Source organism: Acinonyx jubatus, chromosome E4 (assembly GCF_027475565.1).
Source record: "Acinonyx jubatus isolate Ajub_Pintada_27869175 chromosome E4, VMU_Ajub_asm_v1.0, whole genome shotgun sequence".
Lineage (NCBI taxonomy): Eukaryota > Metazoa > Chordata > Mammalia > Carnivora > Felidae > Acinonyx > Acinonyx jubatus.
The window spans coordinates 24,479,017-24,502,564 of NC_069395.1; the positions used below are offsets into that span (position 1 = coordinate 24,479,017).

At 46.8% G+C, this 23,548-nt stretch overlaps 1 protein-coding gene across 11 annotated transcripts in view; it reads right to left on the reverse strand.

The window, feature by feature from the left end:
* Positions 1-23,548, reverse strand: part of SRGAP2 (SLIT-ROBO Rho GTPase activating protein 2) — a 232,785-nt gene that overhangs the window by 35,157 nt on the left and 174,080 nt on the right. For all 11 annotated transcript variants that reach the window (XM_015069962.3, XM_015069964.3, XM_015069963.3 and 8 more), the window contains 6 exons: positions 21,882-21,983; positions 20,680-20,877; positions 11,568-11,652; positions 8,788-8,815; positions 7,077-7,101; positions 700-760 (listed from right to left, as the gene is read on the reverse strand). In XM_015069962.3, the coding sequence (XP_014925448.2) occupies positions 700-760; positions 7,077-7,101; positions 8,788-8,815; positions 11,568-11,652; positions 20,680-20,877; positions 21,882-21,983 (499 nt within the window). The remainder of the gene's footprint in view (positions 1-699; positions 761-7,076; positions 7,102-8,787; positions 8,816-11,567; positions 11,653-20,679; positions 20,878-21,881; positions 21,984-23,548) is intronic.

A 23,548-nucleotide genomic window follows, 5' to 3' on the forward strand; every position in this document is an offset into this window, starting at 1 on the left:
GGTATCTGTGCTTTCTAAACACTCTTACACTTACAAGCTTGGTTCTCTGGCAATTCATCTCCACCCCTAGATTCTGTGCAACCAGCCTGGGAGCTAGTGAGGGGTGGAGTTTATGAGACCCAGCTCCATCCAAGCAGCAGATAGAGTGATCTGACTTAGGCCGAGAAGGAGCCAGCCCCTGAAGGCTCTCAAAGGTGGGCTACAACTTCACACTGGCGACTAACTGAGCTCCAGGTGATGTCGTATCCAGCAAGACCACAGCAGAACCAGAACCTGAGTATTATCAGGAATCAGGGCAACATCACAAAAGGAGTTGTTTGCAAAGGAGTCCGATGCAGAAGGTCAGCGTGTCAGGAGATACCGACACGTGCAAAGACGGTGAGTAATGGCGAAACTGTCACCACACCACCCCAGCTGTACTTACTCCTGTCACAGCTGTAATTTAAAACCCGCTCTCAAGCTAGAAGAGGGAGTGTGGTAAGTGGCTGAGGCATTTTGGGTCAAAGCATATGATGTCTTTCTCTCGATGTCTAGGTGGGGCCATTCAAAGGTAGCAAACATTATGCGAACAAGTTGAGATTTTATTCCGTTTCTGAGAAGTCAGGAGGAAAAGTCGGTCTCTGTTCTTACTCCACAAAGAATTCCTGGAAGCTCTTCCCAGCTTTGCACAAATATGGGCAAGGCTTTAATCCTGCTTACCGTGTCTGCTGATAAATCGGATACAGCTCTCTACCACCAGAGGAATTGCCTGGCTGGAATCCTGAAAAGCCGAAAAGAAACACAGCATTAGAATCTTTAAACAGGCATAGCCCAGAGTCAGAGAAAAATGGGCCAGACTGTGCAGAACTCGTCTCAGCTGGCTCAGTGGCCGGTCCTCAAAGAAGCATCTGGCCTCCTCCAAGCTCCAGAGAGCATACACAACCGCCTACTTGGAATACCACACGGATGCCTTAAACTCAGCACGTCCTAAATGCAACTGATCGTCTTCCTTCCCAAACCAGCTTCCTACCCTCAGCCATCCAATCAATCGGTCAATATGCTTTGTCAAGTCGGCCTCCTAAGTATCTCTCAAATGCATTCACTTCTCTCCATCTCTACTGCCATCAGCTCAGTCCTTACGTCAGTATCTCAGTTCCCACCCTTGCTGTCCTCCAGACCATGTCATCCTTCCTTAAAATAGTGGCTGGGTGATCTCTGAAAGTGCACACCCCATCCTTCACTTCCTAGGCTAACCTCTTTCAAATTTTTTTAAAATGTCTTTTTTTTTAATTAAAAAAAATTTTTTTTTAACGTTTATTTACTTTTGAGACCGAGAGAGACAGAGCATGAATGGGGGAGGGTCAGAGAAAGGGAGACACAGAATCTGAAACAGGCTCCAGGCTCTGAGCTGTCAGCACAGAGCCCGACATGGGGCTTGAACTCACGGACCGCGAGATCATGACCTGAGCTGAGGTCGGCCACTTAACTGACTGAGCCACCCAGGCGCCCCTAAAATGTTTTTATTTAATTTTGAGAGACAGAGAGACAGAGAAGGAGTTGGCGAGGGACAGAGAGAGAGAGACAGAGGGCAAAGAATCTGAAGAAGGCTCCAGGCTCTGAGCTGTCAGCACAGAGCCCCATGCTGGGCTTGAACTCACGGATCGTGAGATCATGACCTGAGCTGGAGTCGGACACTTAACCCACTGAGCCACGCAGGTGCCCCAAGGCTAACCTCTTTCAAAGACTCCTTGTTAGTTTCTTTACACAGCCCTGCGTGTCCAGGGTCCTGCCTTTGCCTCCAATTTCATCTCCTTCTGCTCTCCCTCCAGTCTCTGTCAGCCGCACCAGCCTAACTTTCCATTCTTTAGAGAAGTTCTCTGTCCATGGCTTTGCGTGAACTGCTCCTGCTTCTGGAATGTTCTCCTCACCCTGGGATCCCACCCCTTAGGGTCTCAGTGCAAGTAGCACCTTCTTAGGAATGCTTCTCCAGACTCCCCCGATGAGATCAGGGCCCCTGTCCACAGGGTCTCAGCACCTTGCACTCAGCTCTCACAACTTAACTCACACAGTTAACAGTTGTGTTACAAAACTTAACAGTTGTGACTTAACTGTGTGGGTATGAAGATCTCATTTGCATTTGTCACCACCATAGCTCATGCTCCACAGGGCAGATCCAGTCAATTCGTGGATCTCCAGGGCTGGCCATGATGTTCTCACATAGTAGGTGCTCAATTAATATCAGTTGAGGGTATCAACTGATGAACCAATGGGAGCAACAGAAAGGGGGTTTACTTGGCATAAAAGGTAGGAAAGAAAAAACCCAACTCTTAGAAATAGTGGAAACTAATTGGTACTAAACTAAGAAGCAGACGTCCCAGATATCAATCTTTGCTCTGCCATTTTGCTATACATCCCTGTCATAATATTTAACTTCTGTGGGCCTCAATTTGATGCCTACAAACTGGGGAGGGAATAGGTGGTGAGAAGAGTAACATTTCCTGTTGGCACATGAACATTAGAGCTTATCATTTACAGAGAATTTATACAGGTGGTGGGTCAGGTCCTAGGTGCTTTAGCAGGACTGGTCCTGATAACGACCCTATGGGGTGTGTATCCTTATCACCATCCTTGTTTGACAAGTGAGGAGCTGAAGGCCAGGCAAGGTGAAATAGCTGCTTACAGTGACTGCCACAGGCAGTAAGTGGCAGGGCAGGGGTCCAAACCCAGGCAGTTTCCTTCTGAGACTGAACGAACATCTCACTGCCACCCAACCTGCATCCCAGGAGCTCGACAAATGTTGCCAAATATGCGTGCCAAGCATTACTGAAAACAAACAGGGTTTTATAACGCAGCTAAACACACAATCATTCAGCTATGGGGAAGAAAGATCAGGCAAAGGGCCCTAAACCTAGCTGAAAAGGGCTATAGAACTTCAGGACAGGGGCGCCTGGCTGGCTCAGTCGGGGGGAGTGTGACTCTGGGTCTCAGGGTTGTGGGTTTAGACCCATGTTGGGTGTAGAGATTACATAAAAAAAAAATCTTAAAAAAAATTTTTTTTAAATGTTTGTTTATTTTTGAGAGAGAGACAGGCAGAGAGAGAGAGAGGGAGACACAGAATCTGAAGCAGGCTCCAGGCTCTGAGCTGTCAGCACAGAGCCCGATGCGGGGCTTGAACTCAGGAACCGCGAGATTATGGCCTGAGCCGAAGTCGGACGCTTAACTGACTGAACTCCCCACGTGCCTCCCCCACAAAAATCTTAAAAATGAAATGAAATGAAATGAAATGAAATGAAATGAAATGAAATGAAATGAAATGAAATAAAATAAAATAAAATAAAATAAAATAAAGTAGTTTAGGACAGAGATTGCATCTCAATGGGATGGGTCCTGTGGCTTCTGCTCCTTTCACAGGTTTGCCTACATTCCTGAATTTTTAGCTGGGGCCCTGCGGTTTGGCCACCATTAGGGAAGCGGCCAGATCTCATAAAGAAGTCAGGCTGTGAGAAGAGCTGGCACGGCCTGTAGCTCCCAAGCTTACTGGGAAGGCAGGATGCGGCCGAAGGAAGTCGTGAGTGTGCCAAGGGAGCCCTGGAGTCAGGGAGGGCTCGGGGACCCAAATGCTCAACTTCATAACCCCTGAAGCCCTCTGCTTCCTCCAGCTTTCCAGCTATAGTAGCCAGTGTCTGCCCTCTCGTTGCCAGTCAGCCTGGGGCGCTCTTAGAGGAAGACTCTTGGTCTATACTTCTATACTCTACTGAAGAAAATAGATTCCACTGTAAAAAAACAAAACCTCCAATTTTTGGAAGTTACAAAGAGTGGTAGCAGTGATAATGAAGTTAGCGATATGAGGGTTTGAAAAGTTCTTCTGGCCCTAGATTTAAATTTAAAGACCCAAAGAGAAGTAGGTCGGGAAATTCACAGATTGACTGGCTTCAACAAGTTATGTGGATGCCAAGTTCAGCCTAGACTTGCAGGAAATGGAATATCAATGGTAGTTAAAGGGAAGCATGCAGGGGTGCAGAAAGTAAGACATCAAACCTGCATGTCCATGGTTACTGGGGGTACATCGGAAGCAGCCCAGGGGAACTCTCTGTGGTGGACAAGAGTGGGCCAGAGATGACCTGTCCCCACTGCTCCAGGGGAGCCTAAGACAGTCTAGTGGGAGCAAAAACTGGACAATGTCACGAAGGCCTCCGACGCTCCTACTACCCTCCCCTCTCCTTGTAATGTTTCTGAGCTCTGAGTGAATTCATTCCCCCAGGATGTGCCTGTGTGCTCCTATGGGGCCCCAAAGACCCTCACTTCACCATTGATTTTGCAAACAGCTGACCATGCAGTGTCCATATGTGTCCTTATTCTGTGTCCATCTCTCCCTTTCTTCCTCTCTCCTTCCCTCCTGCAATGTTAGAATCGATGCCCATTTAATTCTTTAGTTCACAATATTTTTGGTGGCATAATCCTAGGGTGAGAAGGGGCCTTTAAAGACAATTGGGCCAAATCTCCATTCAATCAGATTAGGGATCTTTAAACCAAAGGTGGAAGGAGAAAGGTAACAGGCACAATTTGGAAAAGATGGTTAAGCAGGGGTTCCAGGATCAGCAGGAGAAAACAATCAGGAAGGTGGCCAGAGAGCGCCTAAACATGTCATTTTCTGGCATAATTTCTCATGAGCGAGAGAGTTTGGATTTTTGCTGAGTACTGATCTGTTACATTGTTAGATTTCCGTTCTTACCAAGGGAGAAAATACAAGTCGACACAACTGAGTAGATGTGGGTAATGGGAAAGAAAGAGGCATCAAAGATAATATTTGGGGTTTCAGGACTGTGAAGAATGGAGGCCCCCCATCACGGGAAGTAGACAAGTTGGGGAATGTGCTAGAAGTTAGACCATGGTAGGGAGGAGGCGCCATCTCAACTCTCAAGTGGATACCCAGCCAATCAGTTCGAGATTAGATTCAAAGACTCAGAACAATGGACACTCGGGGAAGGAGAGAAAGGTTCGTCCAAGGGAACAAAGCCAACAAGGGAAAGAATACAAAAAGAAGTCAAAACAGGACCAACCCTTGGGATCATGCCTACATTTAGAGGCAAGGGGAAAGATGGACAAGCAAAGAAGAGTCACAATCGATGGGAAAGAGAAATGCTGGACTTGAGGGTAGCAGACAAAGCTTAGAAGTGGCGGTTGAGGCAGAAAAGGCTGGGATGGTTTGAACCTAGGCTTTGCTAGGGTCAAAAATGACTGGAACCCATTAGGGATCCTCAAAAACAAAAGCTACCAGATTCTTCCTCTTGTTTGGCTGACTTGCCATAAACAACCAATTATTTATTTCCTTACACAAGGCTACTCATCTTCCCAATTACTATTTCCCTGCCTGCCCATCGTAGGAAAAACTCTTCACCGATCCACCATTAGATCTGCTGGAGCTGCTGGAGAGAAACTGGGGCAGCAGAAAGAAAACAAGGTCTTTATTTGATTGGGGTTTTTGGGTGCATCCCGGGCTCTTACGCAAATCTAGGAGCAGGCAACGCGCTTTGCCTGCAACTGCTTAGACGCAGCAGGATGCAAACCAGATGGGCACTGCTCCCCTCTGACGGTGAGCTCGACCAGGGCCGCCTACTGCCTGCCAAACTGCGGTCTCTGGCACTCCGGTGGCCAGAGTGGAGCCTGGGAGGCTCTTGCACCTATGCTCCGTCTAGATGCAGGAGGCCCGGTTTCAGCCCAGGAACTGAAAGGAACAAATGTTCAGTTCAACCCTGTTCTTAGTGTTGAAGGGAAAAAAAGCTGGTTCCCTCTTAAGATACCCACCTATTAATTTTTACATGCAATAGATCATCCCTGGGAGGCACTCCATGCTTCTCTGGGTTTAAATGAAATTATGGGAGAAAGGGCAGAAGAAAGAAATAGAGGAACCAGAGGAAGGACAGATGCGATGAAATTTTTATAAATTAAAACATGTATAATTATATGTGATGGTGGTCTCATTATAATGAGATCCAAAGCAGAGAAGGGGAAAAAGAAATAGTGACGGCAAAGCTAAGACAAGCGAGAGCCATGTCAGCCGAGTGTTCCTGGACTGCCCGGTTAGCTGAAGCAGCCAGACGGGCTGAAGACCGTGTCGGGGCCGCTGCCACAACAGAAGCCATGTGCCCTCTACATTCGATTATCTCCCTGTGGCTACAGCCGCTGTGAATTACCCAAAATGATTTTTTAAAGCCTGGATCAGTTTTCCCCTGAGTAGACAAAAAGACATTCGGAGCTCTCTCCACCTCCTCCCTGTTAACTGCCTGCCACATAGCTGGTATGAGCTTAGGGGACACAAAATCATTTTAGCAACTCGCCATAAAATATAATTAGGAAGCCAAATTTGCTACTGCAAAAACTACTTCAATTAATTTTTTTTTTTTTTTTTTTTTTTTTTTTTTTTTACACACACAAACACAGTGCTGTTTAGATTATCCACTGATGTGCATTACCCAGTCCCTGCCTTCCAAAGAGCCTGCCCTGATATGGGTAATGAGAGCTGTCTGCCCAGCATCAGATTTGAATACAACACTGAAAATCATGCAAACCAGCATGGGGTTCAACATCAATTTCCCGATCGTCTTCAGATCAGACTCATCTTTGCATTTTTAGCATGTCTAAGAAATACATCTAGGATGACCACACCACCAGAAAAAAACAAACAAACAAAAATCTGCACACTTAAAGCCAGAGTGTCCACTCGAGGTGATTAGCTGCCGCGAGCTGCTCCCATGTGGAACTTATGTACAAGGCACGAGGCCTCTTCCGCGGTTTCCTAGAGCAGTGACACCGCGGGCAGTTCTGGCACGATCTGCCATAGTCCAACCACATCTCTAGCAAGGAGGAGGGTGCACGACTAGAGAGGGGAGGAACAAGTCAGTAAGGCCGCTGCAGTTAAACAAGCAAAGTCAATGAAGTTTGCCATAATGGTAAACGTACTGTGACTGAATGGTACATTCCAAACGCAGGCAGGAAGTCAGGAAAGTGTCTGCCCTGCCCACAGTAGGCTTCCATAAATGTCTATGGAACATAACCATCTTCTCACCCGACCAGCCTGGCTCTTGCTGGGCCCTTACCTGTTTCCTCACGGTTGAGCTACGCCTGTGGTTGACCCCGCCAAATCAGACAGGACCGAACGAGCAACGGAAAGAAAAAAAGGAAAATGGGATTAGTGAAGCAAGTCACATTGTTCAGCTCAGTTGCAGTCCCAGAACCCTGGAGATCTCTGCACTTACTCTCTTCCACCATTCAAAACTAGAATAGGAGGGACTAAAATATACTTGGGTTAGACAATAAGATTATCTCTTTGTCTGCAAGGAGACACTAGTAAACACCAAAGGAAGTCACAGTTTTCGTTCTTTTGGAAATCCTTAAGGAACAATTTTCCTGGAGTTTAAAGGACAGAGCAGCCAGACTGGAAGGAACCTTGGCGATCCTTCAGGTGGATGCCTTTCAAACTCTTATCCCAGGGAATCGGACTCAGACACAATCCCCCAAGCATGGAGAACAGCGCTGCCCTGCCTTTAGTGAAGGTAAGTAAGGCCCAGAGCCTGGCTGCTGGGCTCCCTCTCCCCCTTCCACCAGGCCGCTCTAGAGGAACCTCTTTGGAATCATAGAGCTCCTTGGGTTTAGTGGAACATTCTTTCTTGTCTTATAGATGAGGGAACTGGACTTCGAAGGGGAGAAGAGAGCAGCCCAAGGTCACACAGCCTAAGGGAATTCAACTCAGCTTTTTTTTTTTTTTTTTCACTCCCATACAGTTTTCCACAGATACGGGACTTCAGGTGAACTTACATGAAGACTCTATCACCAAGAAGATATATCCTATGAAATTCCATGATCCTGGTTCCCTCCAGTCAACAAGACTGGTGTACTAATGAGATCTTTACTGTAATCCACAATGACAAAACGATGAAAGCGATGAAAGCCAAATGAAGCTATTTCTAAATAATGAGCCTGTAATTGTAAATGGCCTCATGATTATTGTGTGTGTGTTGGCAGATACAAGTAGTTGATATAATGGGCTAACCCAGGGTCTCTAAGGAGTCCAGCCCATTAAAGCTCTTTCCCTGGTTAAATCAGCACATTTTTAGGCATCTGAGAACAGCTGGCTGGCTGAACGCCTTGCTCTCCGCCAGCTCACGAGTTTTCTCATAGCAGCTACATGACTGGGAGGGAAAATATTTGGCTGGGGTCGGGGAGGGAGGGGAAGGTGGGGACAGATTGGGAGGGTTGCATACTTGTACAACAGGCAAGGATTTCTACCAATGCTGCTTGGCAAGCCAGTGCGATGTAGTATTTCATTATCCAGCAACAGTCACTAATTAGGGGCTGTCATCTTTTCCATGCATACGATCTCAGATCAAATGCTATCTTCTGATCTTCCTTCTCTGGGTCAGAGACTCCCCCCAAACCACATGCTGAAGTCTAGTAGCTAAGGTTAGGTTACCAGGACCCTCCAGAGTCGAACACTTCTTTTCCCCGCAAAAGCAGTGGCTTTGGGGAGTCACGGGAAGTACTTCAGCGAATGAGAACTCCTTTATTCCGTTCCTCTCAGTTCTCTCCCCGAGTCACCACAGACCCCGTTTCCACTTGAGGCCAGATGGGGTCAGCAAGGCGAAGGGAAGGAAGCAATCCCCGCCCTAGTCCCCTCCTTTGCAGAGTCATCCAAAGCCTTTGCACTTGAACTCCCCGGCTCTTTCCCCTCTTTCCCGGGCTGGGCGGGGATGGCTCTACCCCACGGGCCTCTCTTTATCCTTTCCCAGGGTTGCCCCGGGCCACACCTACCTGGCCAGACTGCAGTCTGTCCGCTGACCTGTTGGAAAGACAAAGGCAAAAAGCTCATGTTGAAGCAGAAAGGGCCAGAGTGGAAGACCTGCTGCCAGCAGTCACCTGAAATGCTCTGCCCGTCTTCCCTGAGAGCTGCCAGCATCACTGAGCATCATGACTGGCCTTCTGGGCAAAAAAAGAAGAGAAACGCCCAGAGCCTCTTCCTGGGCAAGTGCTGTTTCTAATGCTTGTTCCCGGTGCTGCTGGTATGTCCCTAAAGCCTAGGGGTGCCAACCCTGCTTCCCAAAGAGATAACAGGGGTGGCTGTAGGGGAACAATAGCAAGGCGGATCATATTTTAAAGAACAGATTACTAGAAGCCTTCCCAGAGGTGAAATCTAGCTTCTCTTCTGAGTGTGTGGGTGTGTGTGGGAGGAGGAAGGGAGGGGCTTGCTTGCTGCTAAGTAAGGAGCACGCGCATGCGCGCGCGCGCGCGCGCGCACACACACACACACACACACACACACGCGTGCGTGCGCGCACGGTGAGGGCGGCAAGGGAAGAAGGAAGGAAGAATTGTTTGGGGGGAAGAGGGAGAAGATAAAGACGTTCTAGTTTTAGATTCGTATGAAATTCTCTTAGGTTGGGCTGGGGTGGCAAGGGGAAATGAGATTTAATTGCTGTCAGACTGTGGTTCTCAATCCAAGAGCAGGCCCTAATTTCAAGTGTAATGGGTCACAGCCAGCTTTCAAAAATGAATATCTTAAAGTTCATGAGAAGAATTCTTCTATTTTTAAAAAATACATGTGTCTAGGCACATGGGCCATGATGTAATCTATTTGCCTTCTTCGGACCCACAGTTAACCAAGCATGGTCTGTATTAGACGTATGCTCGCTAAACCAGGGATGCCCCAAGCAGGTGCTGAGCTGGGGGAGATCATCATCCATGCTCCTGGAAAAACAGCTCCAAGGACTGGGGGAGGGCAAGGCTTTCTCTTGCCTTTAAAGGTTGCTAATTGTTGATTACACTTCGCTCATCCTGAGCAACATCCTCCCCCACCCCCAACAGCCTCTCATTACTAAAGGCTCAGCTTTCATCTGCAAAAATATTATTCTGAGCCATTATTTTCAACATCTGTCCCATTTCCATTCTGGAATATTCATACACATCAATTATCTCTCTGTGGCAAGAACAAGGAGCTCTTGCATTATGGTGACAAATACATTCAGAAGGCAGGGACATGAAGACTTGCACACAGGAAGGTCTGCAGCTACTGTTTCCTTATTGCTAGAACTTGTCATCTTTAGATGGAGGCAATTTGCAGCGCTAACGAATGGTCACCAACCTTTGCCCCTCCACAGTAGCAAATCTGGCGTGTGTGTGTGTGTGCAAACCCATTCACACACACTCTCTCTTTCTCACACACACACACATTCCCAAGGTCCTGCTCCCTATTTCATTTATGGGCTAGCTTGGATTATTTTAGCAAAAAAGAAATCGTGGTTCTAACTTGCTTCAAATAGTTCTGGGCTTTCTTTCCTCTGATTCTCTACGAAGCAATCTGATAACCCCAAAGTAATGATTTTCTATAAGTGAAGCCGAGATCTCAGTGCCCAAACCTGTTTTAGCCTGAGTCCCTTGGGTGGCGGGGAGGAAAGAGAACAGAAGTTACCTAACAGGCATTCTTTACATAAAAGAAAATGCCTTTACAATCACAAGATCAAAGATATCAGAGATAAAAAGAATTCATCACCTGGGGGCACCGTCCAGTGCAGGAGGAGGACAAGGCCAGAATGATGGGTGGGAGGCTCTGGTATGAAAAGTGTAGCTCTGATTCCTGAGGCTGATGAGCCAATGAGCACCATATGCTTTTCTACACTCTGCAATTTGTCTGAAGAGCGCTCAAGAATTTGTTTTAAAATGTTAGACCCTTGTGCAATTTCGCCTTTCGCTGGTGTTACCACATACTGCCTGTAGCTTCCTGGTCCCATTTTAAGTGACAAGATGTGCAGGGTGGGGAGGAGGGGCCGGGTATTCAGAGGCATCCCCAACCTGGGAATCCCATGAATCACAGGATGCTGAGAGCTAGGCAGGACCCGGGCAGGGTGCCCAAAACCCCAGGGAAGCTTCTCTTTCAACCTTCGCCTTCTGTTTGACAGCTGAGGAGAGAAAGTCCAGAGTGCCAGTCCAGTTCTCTGCTTTGCTACTTTCCAGGGTCTGGTTAAAATCATCCTTGATTCGTGGACGAGACAGGCCATTCAGTATCATGGCCTCTGCGTGGCTGAGGCAGAGAGGGCTGCCCATTCGCACCAGGACCCTCCAAAGCAGAAGGAAACCGATGCCCTAACCGGATGCTACAGAAAGCGGCAGACTGTGGGTCCCTCCTGCCTTTGAGCAGCCTCTCCTCTCCTCGGAGCAGATGCGTTCTCATCCTACTGTCCCTGCCTTCCTGCCGCAGCCTCAGTCCTGCTACAGAGGAGCTCAGAGTTTTAACAAAGCGTCTGGAGAGCAAGTAACCCATCAGCCCTTTCCCCCAGCTGTGGCAGAGAAGGCGGACAGGGTGGAGAGCAGGCACGCTCCATTTAAACAAATAGATGATGCACATTAGTGCTTCATTAAGCACTGGCCTTCTCCCATTACTCAAGCAGTCACTGGGGCTGTGTGCTTCACATCAAACAGGCTAGGAAAAGAAATGCATTCGTATAACAAGATCAGGCCCACAGGGCTTAGTGGGGGAGGCTCAGGACTGAGCTTTCCCCCGCCCATTGCCAAACCTCCAGCAGAATTCCCATACTCACTTTCTCCCAGGGTTTTCTGGAGAAGGTCGTGCTTGGCTTGGAGCTTGGTGATGAGGTTCCTGCCCTCCAGGTACTCCTTCATTTTCTATAAGGGAGGAGGAGAAAAGCAATCAGACTCCTGAAGAGAAAACAACAACAACAACAACAACAACAACCCAGATGCTCAGCTGTACAATTCCCTTTTTATAGGAGGGCATTTGGTTTCTGACCCAGTTTCTACTATGTTCCTTTTTTATCTCTTTAAGGCCCTGAGCATCTGGACAGCTGCTGATTTCCACGGCAGACGAGTATCCCGGTTTGTGTTCTCCTGGGGGCCAGCCCCACATTGGCTAGTGTAAGAAACTGGCTCTTAGAGCCCCTCAGCCATCTCAGTTCCATTGAAGAAGAACAGGGGGTTGGGGGTGGGGTGGATAGACTCACTGAGCCCAGATCCTCTTGGTGTGAGGACACACACCTGCCACTTGTCACCTGCACGGACGTCCAGCCCCACCCTGGCCCCTCCCAGGGTGCATTCCAACACATCAGGAGCAATGCCAAGGGCAGGCTCAGCCCCTGCCTGAGCTGCAAGCCAGCAAGCAGAGCATCTTTGTCTCCGCCGTCCCTTAATCAGCTTCCTCCTCTATTCTGCAGGGAGTCTTTGTGGAGAGCTTGAGGTTTCTGAGCTTTCGGGGAGAGGGGCTATACCACCCCCCACCCGTATATACACATACCGGCACTTCCAAACACAACAGGAGGTTCTGGAAATGCGCTTCCATCTGCTCTAACCATCAAAATGCAATTGCTGTGCTGGAGTTTCTGATCTGACCTCTCTCCACCCTCGTCTGCTCGGGGAGCGACTCTATTTCCCTGGACAATTCATCAGAGCTTCCAAACAACCCTATGAGCTATGATTATCACCGTCCCCATTTTACGGATGAGGGCACCAAGATTTGGAGAGATTAAACAGGTTGCTCAAGGTCAAACTGGGAGTGAGGGGTGGAGCCAGTATCCAGACACACGTGGTGTGACGATTCCGCGCGTGTGCTCAACCACCACGGTGGCGCACGATCCGGGCATTAGGGCGCGCAGCGGAAGGGGAAGCCCAACAAAACTTCGCGGTATTAATTCTTTATACGTGTGGAGCAATTCAAGGGTTTTCGGAGCCCGTTAGCACACACTCTCTCCCTTGCCCTGCACAGGAACTCTGCAGAGCACACTGGGGAGGACATCGTTGTTCCCTTGTTACCGATAAGTTGATCGTGGGAGGCGGGCATTGAACTGCAGGTCACGGCCAGCCAGGAAGTGGTAGTGCCAGGCCTTCGGAGTCTTAACGCGGCATCTTTCTACTCTACCCTGCAGCCGCGCACGGGGCCCACCGTTGGCCTCGGTTGTCTCCTGCTGCCATGGCTCATCTGCAGGGTCAGGGGTCATCTGCCCCTGTCTACACTCAGAGGAGAGATGGCAGTGTTTCCCTGAGTATGATCCCTGAGCGACTCACTGGTGATACATGACACAGCAGAGGGGGTAACAGATAACACATTTTAAATCATAATACTTCTGTCCTTTCAAGGTATTAAACGAAAAGTATAATTCTACATCAAGCCTCTCATTTTAGGGCTATTACCACTTAGGATGAAAGCAGAAAAAAAAACGTGAAAAAAATGTGAGTTACTTTTACTCTGTACCTCTCTGTACAGTGTAAACTTTTCACCAAGAGTGTCGATTTCTTCTCTCTCTCTTTCTCATGTAGAAACAAAGAATAAAACCCTGCTTTCTCTGGGAGGCACATCCTCACCGGGGATGCTCACCGGGATGCCCCTGCGTGTGCCTTTGTGAATCTCACACAGCCCTGGTCCAGAGGGCTTCTCACTCAGGGGTCTTTCTCCCCAGACTGCCCGTTCCCTGGGGTCAACGTCATCATTCTTTGCAATCCCTGATGCTTACTACCTCACCCAGTAGATAATGGACACCAATAAATGCTTGAAGAAGGAGTAAAGAAATGAAGAGCCTCACTCTCCTCTGCTAGAACCTTCCTCAGAGGTCACAATCCAAGCCCCCAAGTGTGCCCCTCCTCTCTAAATGAAGTATAAAACAAACAAAAACAAACCCTATGCCAAATCATTTCTGTTGCTTCACCCATGACCTGTTTCCTCAGCTCCTTTGTGCCTTTGCACGAGAACATGTGCACGAGAACAGGATCCCTTGTCACCTTCCCCTTTCCATCTGTTCCAGCTGTCAGCTCACCTGCTGTCAGTCTTCCCTGGGTGATAGCCTAATCCCCAAGCAGCGCCTAACTGTGAGGCTGGGAACAGGACTTCAGGGCCCAGAGGTGAAGAACCTTCAGGAAACAGCCAATGCTAACATCTGAACCCTCAAAGGCCCCTCTTTGGAAGGTTATCCCAGGAGACTCTCAAGGTTTCCTAATGAGGAAAAATTCCCCAATAATTGTAACCCTTAAAACAAGCCCAGACTGCTCAGAAAACAGCCAAAATTCGCAAGGAGATGGATGCACTTTCCTCTCACTCTTATTTCTACTTGTGATTTTGGAAATCATTTTCTCACTCATGTCACAGTCTGAGAGTTAACTCTGGCTGTCACTTGGTGAACCATTAAAACAAATAACAATCTGATAAAGCCATATGATGGATTACCTCTTCAGGTTCCATGAAATCCTGCAGGATCAAAAACTATGTTGAGGTTGACCTGCATCCCTAATGGTGGAAATGACGGTTGGAAGTTTTCCATCTGGCTAAGCCGGGGATGGCAGGGTAAAGTCATCCCAGAGTTCACGGACACATTATTTGTCACCTCCCTGTCCCCCATGTTAGTTAGCACTCGTCTGTATGGAACAGAAGCTGGGAGAAATAATCTGTACTTGCTGGCAGAAGACTTCAGTTGCTGACCGGACACACAGAGAAAGGAGGCAAGGCAGCTGAAGGCAAGGAAGGCATAAGTGCCTTTTTTTTTTTTTAAGTTTATTTATTTATTTAGAGAGACATAGAGGCAGCGTGAATGGCGGAGGGGCAGAGAGAGAGGGAGAAGAGAGAGAATCCCAAGCAGGCTCTGAACCATCAGCACAGAGCCCAACGTGGGGCTCGAACTCATGAAACCGTGAGATCATGACCTGAGCTGAAACCGAGAGTCTGATGCTTAACCGACTGAACCACCCAGGTGCCCCAGGCATAAGTGGCTTTTTGATGACTTCTGGAGACCAGAAGGCCACGAAAAGAACTGTTATGCATAATCTCAAAATCCCTTCTTTGGACAATAAGGGTCACTTTCCCTATTTAAAGTATGTTCCAACACAGGTAATTCATTTCTTTCACTCCTTCCCCTGCACCTTGCTCCCCTCCCCAAATATCCAAAAGTAAAGTCACTAACCTTCGATTTTCATTGATAGAGGAGAAAAGACAAGAAAGAGAAAAGACAAACAGTCTTTTGGGTGGTTTGGTTTTATTTGCCACTGTAAGCCTTCAATTCAGTTTTTACGGTCTCATTAATTTATTTCTTAATAATTCCTAACTGGTTATTACCGGTCAGCGATGAGTGTTATTTACTGAAAAGTATTAATGTAACAGTTTTTCTTTCTGAGCCCTTCCTCCCTGACAGACATTTTTGTCGTAGTAAAATGAAAGAGTCTAGTTGGGATATTGTTGTCCTACTGCTTACCTTGGACAAGTCACTTAACCCCCAGTGTCTTAGTTTCCCCATCTGAAAAATGGGGATAATAATTTATTTTTTCCCAAGGTTGTTTGAAGATGAAATAGGAAAACAAGCATGCCCGTGATTATTAGCATATGGTCCAGCCAACCAGCCAGCAGTCAACAGTATTCCTTGTACCTGACTCACCTGCTCAGATAACCTAAAAACAGTCCTCCCTCAACTTCTTTGCTTTGTGCTAATCCATAAGACAACTGGTTTCTGGCCTTAAAAACAAAAACAAAAAACAACAACAACAACAAAAAAACAAAAAGGAAAGGAAAAAGAAAGAAAGAGGCACTAGAATGCTTTTCAAATTTAACTTAAAATACCTCTTCCCTTTAATACGATGGCAGTATAAAACTCACGGACCTTGTTATGCCTTGGATTTAATCTGTGTGAAGCGTCCACCAGCTGCAAAGGAGTGGGGTGGGTGGGAAGAATGAACTGTGTCTACCGAGCCCCATGCAGAGAGACACAAATGTCATTGTGGGGTGGCTGCCTCCCCACCATCCAGGCACACTGACATTTCTCTCCTCTCTGTCAATTTTTAAAGCAGGAAACGGCTGTCAGAATATGTAACACAGCAAACCTGTAAACAGGAGCACATCTCCCACTTTAATTGACAGGGCAGGGGCTAACTAGGTACCGACTTAGCACGCATTTCCTGAGTGCCTGCAGGAGAATATCAAGATCAAAAAGGATCTTCGGGGCACCTGGGTGGCTCAGTTGACTAAGCGTCCGACTCCTGATAGTGGTTCAGATCCTGATCACAGTCGTGAGATCGAGACCCGTGTCAGGCTCTGTGCTGACAGTGTGAAGCCTGCTTGGGATTCTCTCCTCCTCTCTGCCCCTTCCCTGCTCTCATGTGCTCTCTCTCAAAAGTAAATAAATAAACATTAAAAAAAAAAAAAAGATCAAGAAAGATCTTGGACCACATCAAATCTAGGGGTCTAGATGGCCAAGGTGCATCTCCTCTCCTACTACCTTACCAACTCTGTCCCCAAGAATTCAGGCAGTCTATCTTTGTTCATTTTATCAGCCGTGAACTTTAACTCCTTCTTTACTCCATCCCCTACACCAAAACCCCATACTCCAACCCCCGTACAAGGAAATACTTAGGAGAAATGCCAGCCTTATAGGCTTTGACAGTCCTCAGCTAAACAGAGAGCATCACAACCCACGAGAATTGGCAGGGAATTGGTTAAATGATGATACATCCATTCATATAATGGAATTCTGTGTAGCAATTAAAAAAGAAGGCAGGGGTGCCTGGGTGGTTCAGTCAGTTAAGGGGCTGACTCTTCGTTTTGGCTCAGGTCATAAGATCATGTTTGTGAGTTCGAGCCCCGCAAAGGGCTCTGTGCTGACAGCGGGGAGCCTGCTTGGGATTCTCTGTCTCCCCCTCTCTCTGTACCTCCCCACTTGTGCTTTCTCTCTCTCTCTCTCTCTCTCTCTCTCTCTCAAAAATAAATAAGCATTAAAAAATAAATACATAAAAAATTAAAAAGGAGGTAGATGTCTTTGGACTAATATGAAAAGAATATCCAAAAAAACAAAAATTAAGTGAAAAAAGGAAAGTGAAGAACAGTATGAGTGATATACTTCCTTTTTAAAAAATGTTTACTTATTTATTTTGAGATGAGGGGGAGGGGCAAAAAGAGGGAGAGAGAGAGAGAATCCCAAGCAGGCTCCTCCCTGTCAGCACAGACCCAGACGTGGGACTCAATCCCACAAACCATGAGATCATGAGATCATGACCTGAGCTGATATCAAGAGTTGGACACTTAACCAACTGAGCCACGGCACCCCAAGTGATATAGTACCTCTTTTTGTATTCTCCTTATTTGATTTCATGGTATTTCTTTTTTTAAAAAAATATTTTTAATGTTTATTTATCTTTGAGAGAGAGAATGAGCAGGGGAGGGGTAGGAAGAAGGGACAGAGGACCCAAAGCAGGCTTTGTGCTGACAGCAGACAGCCCGATGTGGGGCTCAAACCCAAGAACCATTAGATCATGACCTGAGCTGAAGTCGGAGGCTTAACCAACTGAGCCACCCAGGCACCCTGATTTCATGATATTTCTAATGTAATTTTATTGTATTAAAGGATATGTCAGTTGTTGCCTATGCATAGGCTACCTCTGGAAGGACACGGAAGAAACTGATTTCAATCACTGGCAGAGGAGAGAGGAAGTGAGGGTCAGAGATGGGTAGAAGCTTAATTTTTTCTCTATGTTCTTTTGAATTCTTTGCATTTTAAATTAAAAAAAATTTTTTTTAACAACCCCTGTAAAAAAAAGGAATGGGATAAAAAGTTGACGTTGCTGGATTGTGTGTTATGAAAGATGAGTGACACAAACCCAAGCAGATCAGGAAACATGTCTTCACTCAGAGCAAAAGAGGGGATAAAGCTGCTGGGATGTTTCTGAGACTTTCCTTCACCTCAGCTCTTCAGCAGAGAGTAGAGAAGAAAGCCAGCGGCCTGAGGCCAGGTGACCAGAGTTCTAGTTTTAGCCCTTGCTGAGTCCCTTGGAACAGCTATCCAATTTCTCTGCATTTGGGTTCTTTCTTTTAATCTTTCAGCTGAGAAGGTTTTCGTTAGATGTTTTCTAAAAATCACTTCAAGCTTTTCTACTCCGTGCTTATTTTCTTGGGACTCCTGCAAACAGCTGACCTTTATAGGACGTGCTACAAACTTCCAATTGATGTCATCTGGGCAGATCAATCTGATGACAGCTGAGAATGGCCCCATAGCAGCCCCCCGACTTTCCAAAAGAAGGGAGCTTCTAGAATGCGTTCCTCTGATGTTTTCCAAGGGTCCAGAGAAAACCAGGGGCAACGTTTGTGAAGGCAAGAGACTAGGAAACGCCTGTCCGCGGGCTTTGTACGGTTTGGCAAGCACAGGCAGCCACGTTGATACGCACCCCCTTTATTAAATGTCCATTTCACCACCCCCAAAAAGCCTTGTTATCATGAAATGAATTACTTGATGCATTCCAAGCCCCAGTCACGAAAATGCTGAACTCTCTTGTAAATCCATTATTACCCAAGCCTAGACAAAAAGTGTTTCTGTTAGCCAAGGAAATTGCACACAATTTTGGTAAGTAGCGCTCTGGCCACAAAAGACGGGAAGTGGGCTAGGGGACATCAAGGGCATTCAGACAGAGATGAATGGGTGGGCAAGGTTTGAGAGGCCACCTGTTTGACTATGGTTGTCCCTGCTCTTACTGAAGGTCAACTTTGAATACACATGTCATAGCTTCATTGAAAGCCAAAAACTAATTCTGACAGGCTCAAATACAAATTTTTATGTCCCAAATTCCTTATTTAATAAAAAAAAAATGGAAATCTTCTGCAATGTAATGAAATTTGGTCATTAGGGAGTGTTATATCTAAGCAGTCCAGATAGACCAGCTAAACAATCCTATTATTAAAAGCCTCTAGAGTGTTCAACAACCTCCCGAGATAAGAAAGCTTGGGGTGGCAACACAGCCGTCATGATAGACAAGAAGTTCTCATCCTGTCCAGCCCAGGCTTCGTATGCCTTTATGCTTTGCACAGACTGCTCTCTCTCTCTCTTCAAGGAAGGCCATTCTCCTCTTGACTCCCTGCCCGGTTCACTCATCCCCCGAGATCAAGCACAAAAGTCACTTTGTGTGCAAGGTTTCCCCAACTCCATCCATCCTGGTTGCCATCCATGTATTTGTGCAGGTATGCGTTGCTAATTTCTTACTTTATTTTTTTGATTGCAGAAATCAATCTATCGTAACTGTTTGGAAACATATGAAACGAAAACGAAAGTTCTTCCTTCAGACGGCCAATCCTATCATCCCCCTCTTCACCTCCTACCCTCGGCCTTCCTGATGTTAGTTAGCGCGGTGTCTGGCACATTGAAGACCCTTGATAAATTATCAAAGAGTAATCCAATAATGGCTAATGAAGAAGTTAATAATGCTTGTGGGGATAATAAATATTCAGCATTTATGGAGCATTAGCTAAATATTTTACAAAAATGAATGAATGAGCCAAAGCATTGTTCCATTATGTCCCTATGTAGATTTTACTATTTTACTCATAAATATATTTAAAGAATGTTATGATGAAATGAATTAGAAAAATATTAATCACTTGCTAAATGAAAGCAGACTGTAAAACAATATGCACAGCAGTATCCCCTTTTTTGTAATAAATTATAAATATATACTCACATATATGTTTCTTGTCCAGAGAAAAAAACAGGAAAGGAATATATCCTAATACTGTCATCTCAAGGTAGTACGATTATGGATGATTTTTATTTGCTCTTTTTTGTTTCTATATTTATATCTTAACCATGCTTTGCTTCATATAATAAGAAAAAAGTTGTTCTAAAAGAACAATACTGTTCAATCACTCCTTTTCAACAGTCTTTTCCAGGATTTAAAAAAAAAAAAAAATCAAAAGAATTCTTAGTTTAAGTAAAAAAACATTTCTTTTTTTAGAAAAGATAGCAAATCACTAGTGTTCTTAATGGAGAAAGGGCAGTGTTCAAAGAAGAATTAAACAAATTGTTCCAGTTGGAGGAAAAATTCAATTTACTGCATGCAGACTGTGTTTCTTGACTGAAAAACAAGTTAATTCCTCTCATTCAGAATCAGTATGCATATTCACTGGCTATATTTCATCTCACATCTGCAAATTTAATTTCTCCTTTCTTGGTTGTCAGAAGATTAGAAAATAAATTTTAGCTCAGGCAATGAATCCTACTTGGCAAGCTCAAAATAACTTAATTATTAAAAAGCAGCACCAAAGACCAGCCAGCAACCTTCCAAAGGGCTGTTAACACTACTTAAAGGAAATGGGGTCTATTTGTCTTAAAGAGGACTGGGAGATATAACAAATAATAAAATAACAATGTTTTGAAATTCCCTGCAAACCAACAATGCTGCACATGACCTGTCCTTCTGAATTTTAGCCATGATTATGAAAGATAATTTCCCATCAACAAAAATTATAAAATAAGGTCATCGTACCACCTACAAGAGATTATAGGCTTAAAACAAAACAAAACAAAACAAGATATGTGCTGGCCAGAATATTTGGATGTAGTTCCCAAGAACCAAGAAATGAAGTCCTCCTTTTGTGACACTCTATAGCTGAGAAGGAAACTTTCCAACAGAAGCCTACCAGCTGCTTTAAAAATGCTTTAAAAAAATAATCTTCCTGATGGTGTACTTGGGAGCACCTTTCTCTTGGGGAGGAGGGGAGGTGTCCCTGTTAGACACATTCAACTTGTAGATATCTGTGTCTTTAAGTGTAGGAATGGTCTCTGAATATGCCCACATCCAAATCAAGATATTCAAAGACTACCCTTTCAACACCTGACAGGGACTCTGGGTTCCGAGTCCCCCCGTGAGCTGCAGGGGATCCTCAAGAGCCATTGACCTCCTCACCGTGAAATAGAACTGCTCGGTCTCTTGCTGGTTGGCTCTCCTTTTAGCGATGCTGGGCTTGCTCATGAAGGTTTCTGAGACCGTGGACTTGACGGATTCCATAGAGTTGCTGTACTGGAAGCAGTCAGACACATCAAAATCCTCGACGGTCACAATGTCCTGGATGGTCTGCAGAGTGGCCTCCATTGTCTTCTTTACCTGCCGCGACAAGGGGCAACGTACTGCATGAGGGGCAGGTTGTGGAAGAGCAGGTAATGGGGGAGTTTGGAGCTGTGGGAGGGGCGGCTGGAGGGTACAGAGGCTGCCGTCGGGAGGTGCAGCCCCATTTCCCACCCGACAGCCCTGAGCGAATGAGAGCCATTGCACGGAATTGGCTATACAGTGCTCCTCTCTCGGGTGAGGACCTAAAAACCACCCCCCCGTTCATGCTATGTATTTGACCCAACTCTTTTGGTGAATGTTTGCTTTTTAAATTTAATATTAGCTCTTGGCTATAATGGAAGTGCTACTGGAGAGAATAAAACAAACCCAAACCAACCCCATGATGTAAAGAGCTAGTTAAGATATGAGACGGGCCTGGTCCCGCAACGCCCCAGGTTCTGTTTCAACAAATCAGTGAATTTGTTTCCCCATTTGCCAAGGAAGTGACCCATCCCCAGTCCTTCCTGATCTTCCTGACTGACTGTGATGCCAGGTAAGAAGTCACGAGAGCACAAAAGAAAGAAGCTGGATAATTAATCACGCTACGCTTTTGAACTAGCTGTTGAAAGCAAGTACTCTGGGCCCAGAAGAAGTCCCCCTTTTCAAAGACGATGGAGATGTTTTAAGTGTCAAAGTCAAAGGCCTCTGTTTGTTTGAAAATGCTGGAAAAAGCCAGGCATGAGGGGGTGGTTTCAGAGACACAATATTGTTCACACAGCTGCCAAGTGCCATTTTGATTAAATGTGTAGAGGGGGAAAAAAAGCATTTTGCAAAGCTCAAAATAGAGCTCAACCTTTGGCAATGCAAGAGCAACTTCCTGGAGTTCAAGGGCAGGATGTAGCAGGGGGGAAAATCCAAGGCTACATTTGGCTAGGAAATGTTTGCGGCAGCCCGGACATTCTCTGCATGCTCCTTCCACCTGCTCCCAGATGGGCAGCAAGAAAGAGGTTCAACAGGGAAACTCAGAGGGTGGCTCCAAGTCTCCTAAGCAGGAAACTCACCTCTTCGTTCTCAATCTTCAGGGTGGACAGACGAGACTGCAGTTGCTGGCATCTCTGTACCAGCTCGCTCTGGACAGGCTGCTGGGCACAGAGCTGGGAAGCCTGCCAAAAGAAAGCAATACCAGGTCAGGAAGAGGACACAGTTCTTTTGGCGGTTCCAGAGTCCCATTACTGTTCATAAAAGCACTCATGTCCAAGCCGTAAGCCTCACGGTTTCTAGGTTAAAACAAAAGCCAAAGGCAAAGTGTGTGGGCCTCCTCCAGGACCAAAGAGCACAAGGAGGGAATGAGGAGTGGGACCTGTTTGGAAAGATCAGGTCTCTCTGGGGCTTATCCCCCGGCTGGCGCTTGGCAGGGTCTGCAGCTCCACGGAAGCCGGCGTTAGGCCAGAGAAGAGCACCTCGGGCAGCCCCAGCTCCAGATGCACAATGCTCCGGCGGGAGGATTTCCTGTAGAAGTCCGAGTGGCCACCTCTCCGGCCCCTCCTTCATTCCCCTCCGTGCACCAGAGTGAAAGCAGGAGAGAAGTGGGTCAGGAGGCTAGCTTGCCGCTGTTGGCAGCCAGCATGTGTTTATAAATCTGGGCCATGCATGAGAGGTCTGACTCAACGAGAGAGAGCGTGAAGCCAGGAACAAGTCCCCAGGCTATGCTAGAGGGCCCCACAGGGCACAGAATCTGGTGGATCTCCGTCCTTTTGCCCCAGGTTTGCCCCAGATCTGTGTGGGAAAGGAGTCTGCCCTTCCCTAAGAACGACTGCCAATAAGCTTTTCCCTGCATGAAAAGATGGTTGAGCCACTGTCTCCTGATGGGGGCATGGCTATGGCACGGGCATGAGGTCACCCACAGTCCCCAGGATGACAGATGAGGAACAGAAGGCTGGCAGATTAGGAGGCAGGACCCACGTGGAGGCAGCTCCTGTCACCTTGCCACCATGTGTCCCTTAGCCTCTTGTCTGCATAGAGACATCTGGATAGAACTGGCCTCCTTCTTCCTCAGCAATGAGTGGGCACATTCACATGCCCACAGACCATTCTCTTGCTTAGAAGACAAAACCTCTCTTCAAATGGAGGGGGCTGAGACCTGACCTTTTCCTCCATTGGCTTTTAAGCTCCCAACTGACTTGACCTCCTCCCCCAGCTGAGGAGCTGGCCTGAGCCAGCTCTCAGATCTGAAGAGAGCTGACTTCACTCTGGCTCTTGGATAAGCAGACACAATGGAGAAAGCTCAGTGGCCAGGATGGGTTAGAGCCAAGAGTGAAACTCTCTGGCTGCCTGATGTCACTGGTCAGGCATCCAGAGTCCCACAAGCCTGTGGGGGCACCAAGAGTAGAGCCAAGCACCTCCTCCCGGTACATCTGAGAGTGCTTGGCATCCACTCATGTGCTGACTGCCCCAGAACACCAGTCAGTGCGAGGCCTTGGCCAGTTTCAGGACTTCCGGTCAAAATGCCACCCGAACCCTGGCCTTAGTTCAAGGACTTCCAGGCAGCTCCCTCTTATTGCCTCCACAGTCTACAGACAGCCCACACTGGTCGGGAGAGACTGGCTGTGGGGACCCAGAAAAACTCGCCTTCTCATCTCTTTTTATTTTCTACTCTGAAGGCTAGGCTGGAATGCAGAACCTCTGCAAGATCGAGGACTGACCCTGGCCCCTGCCTAGCTCAGCCACT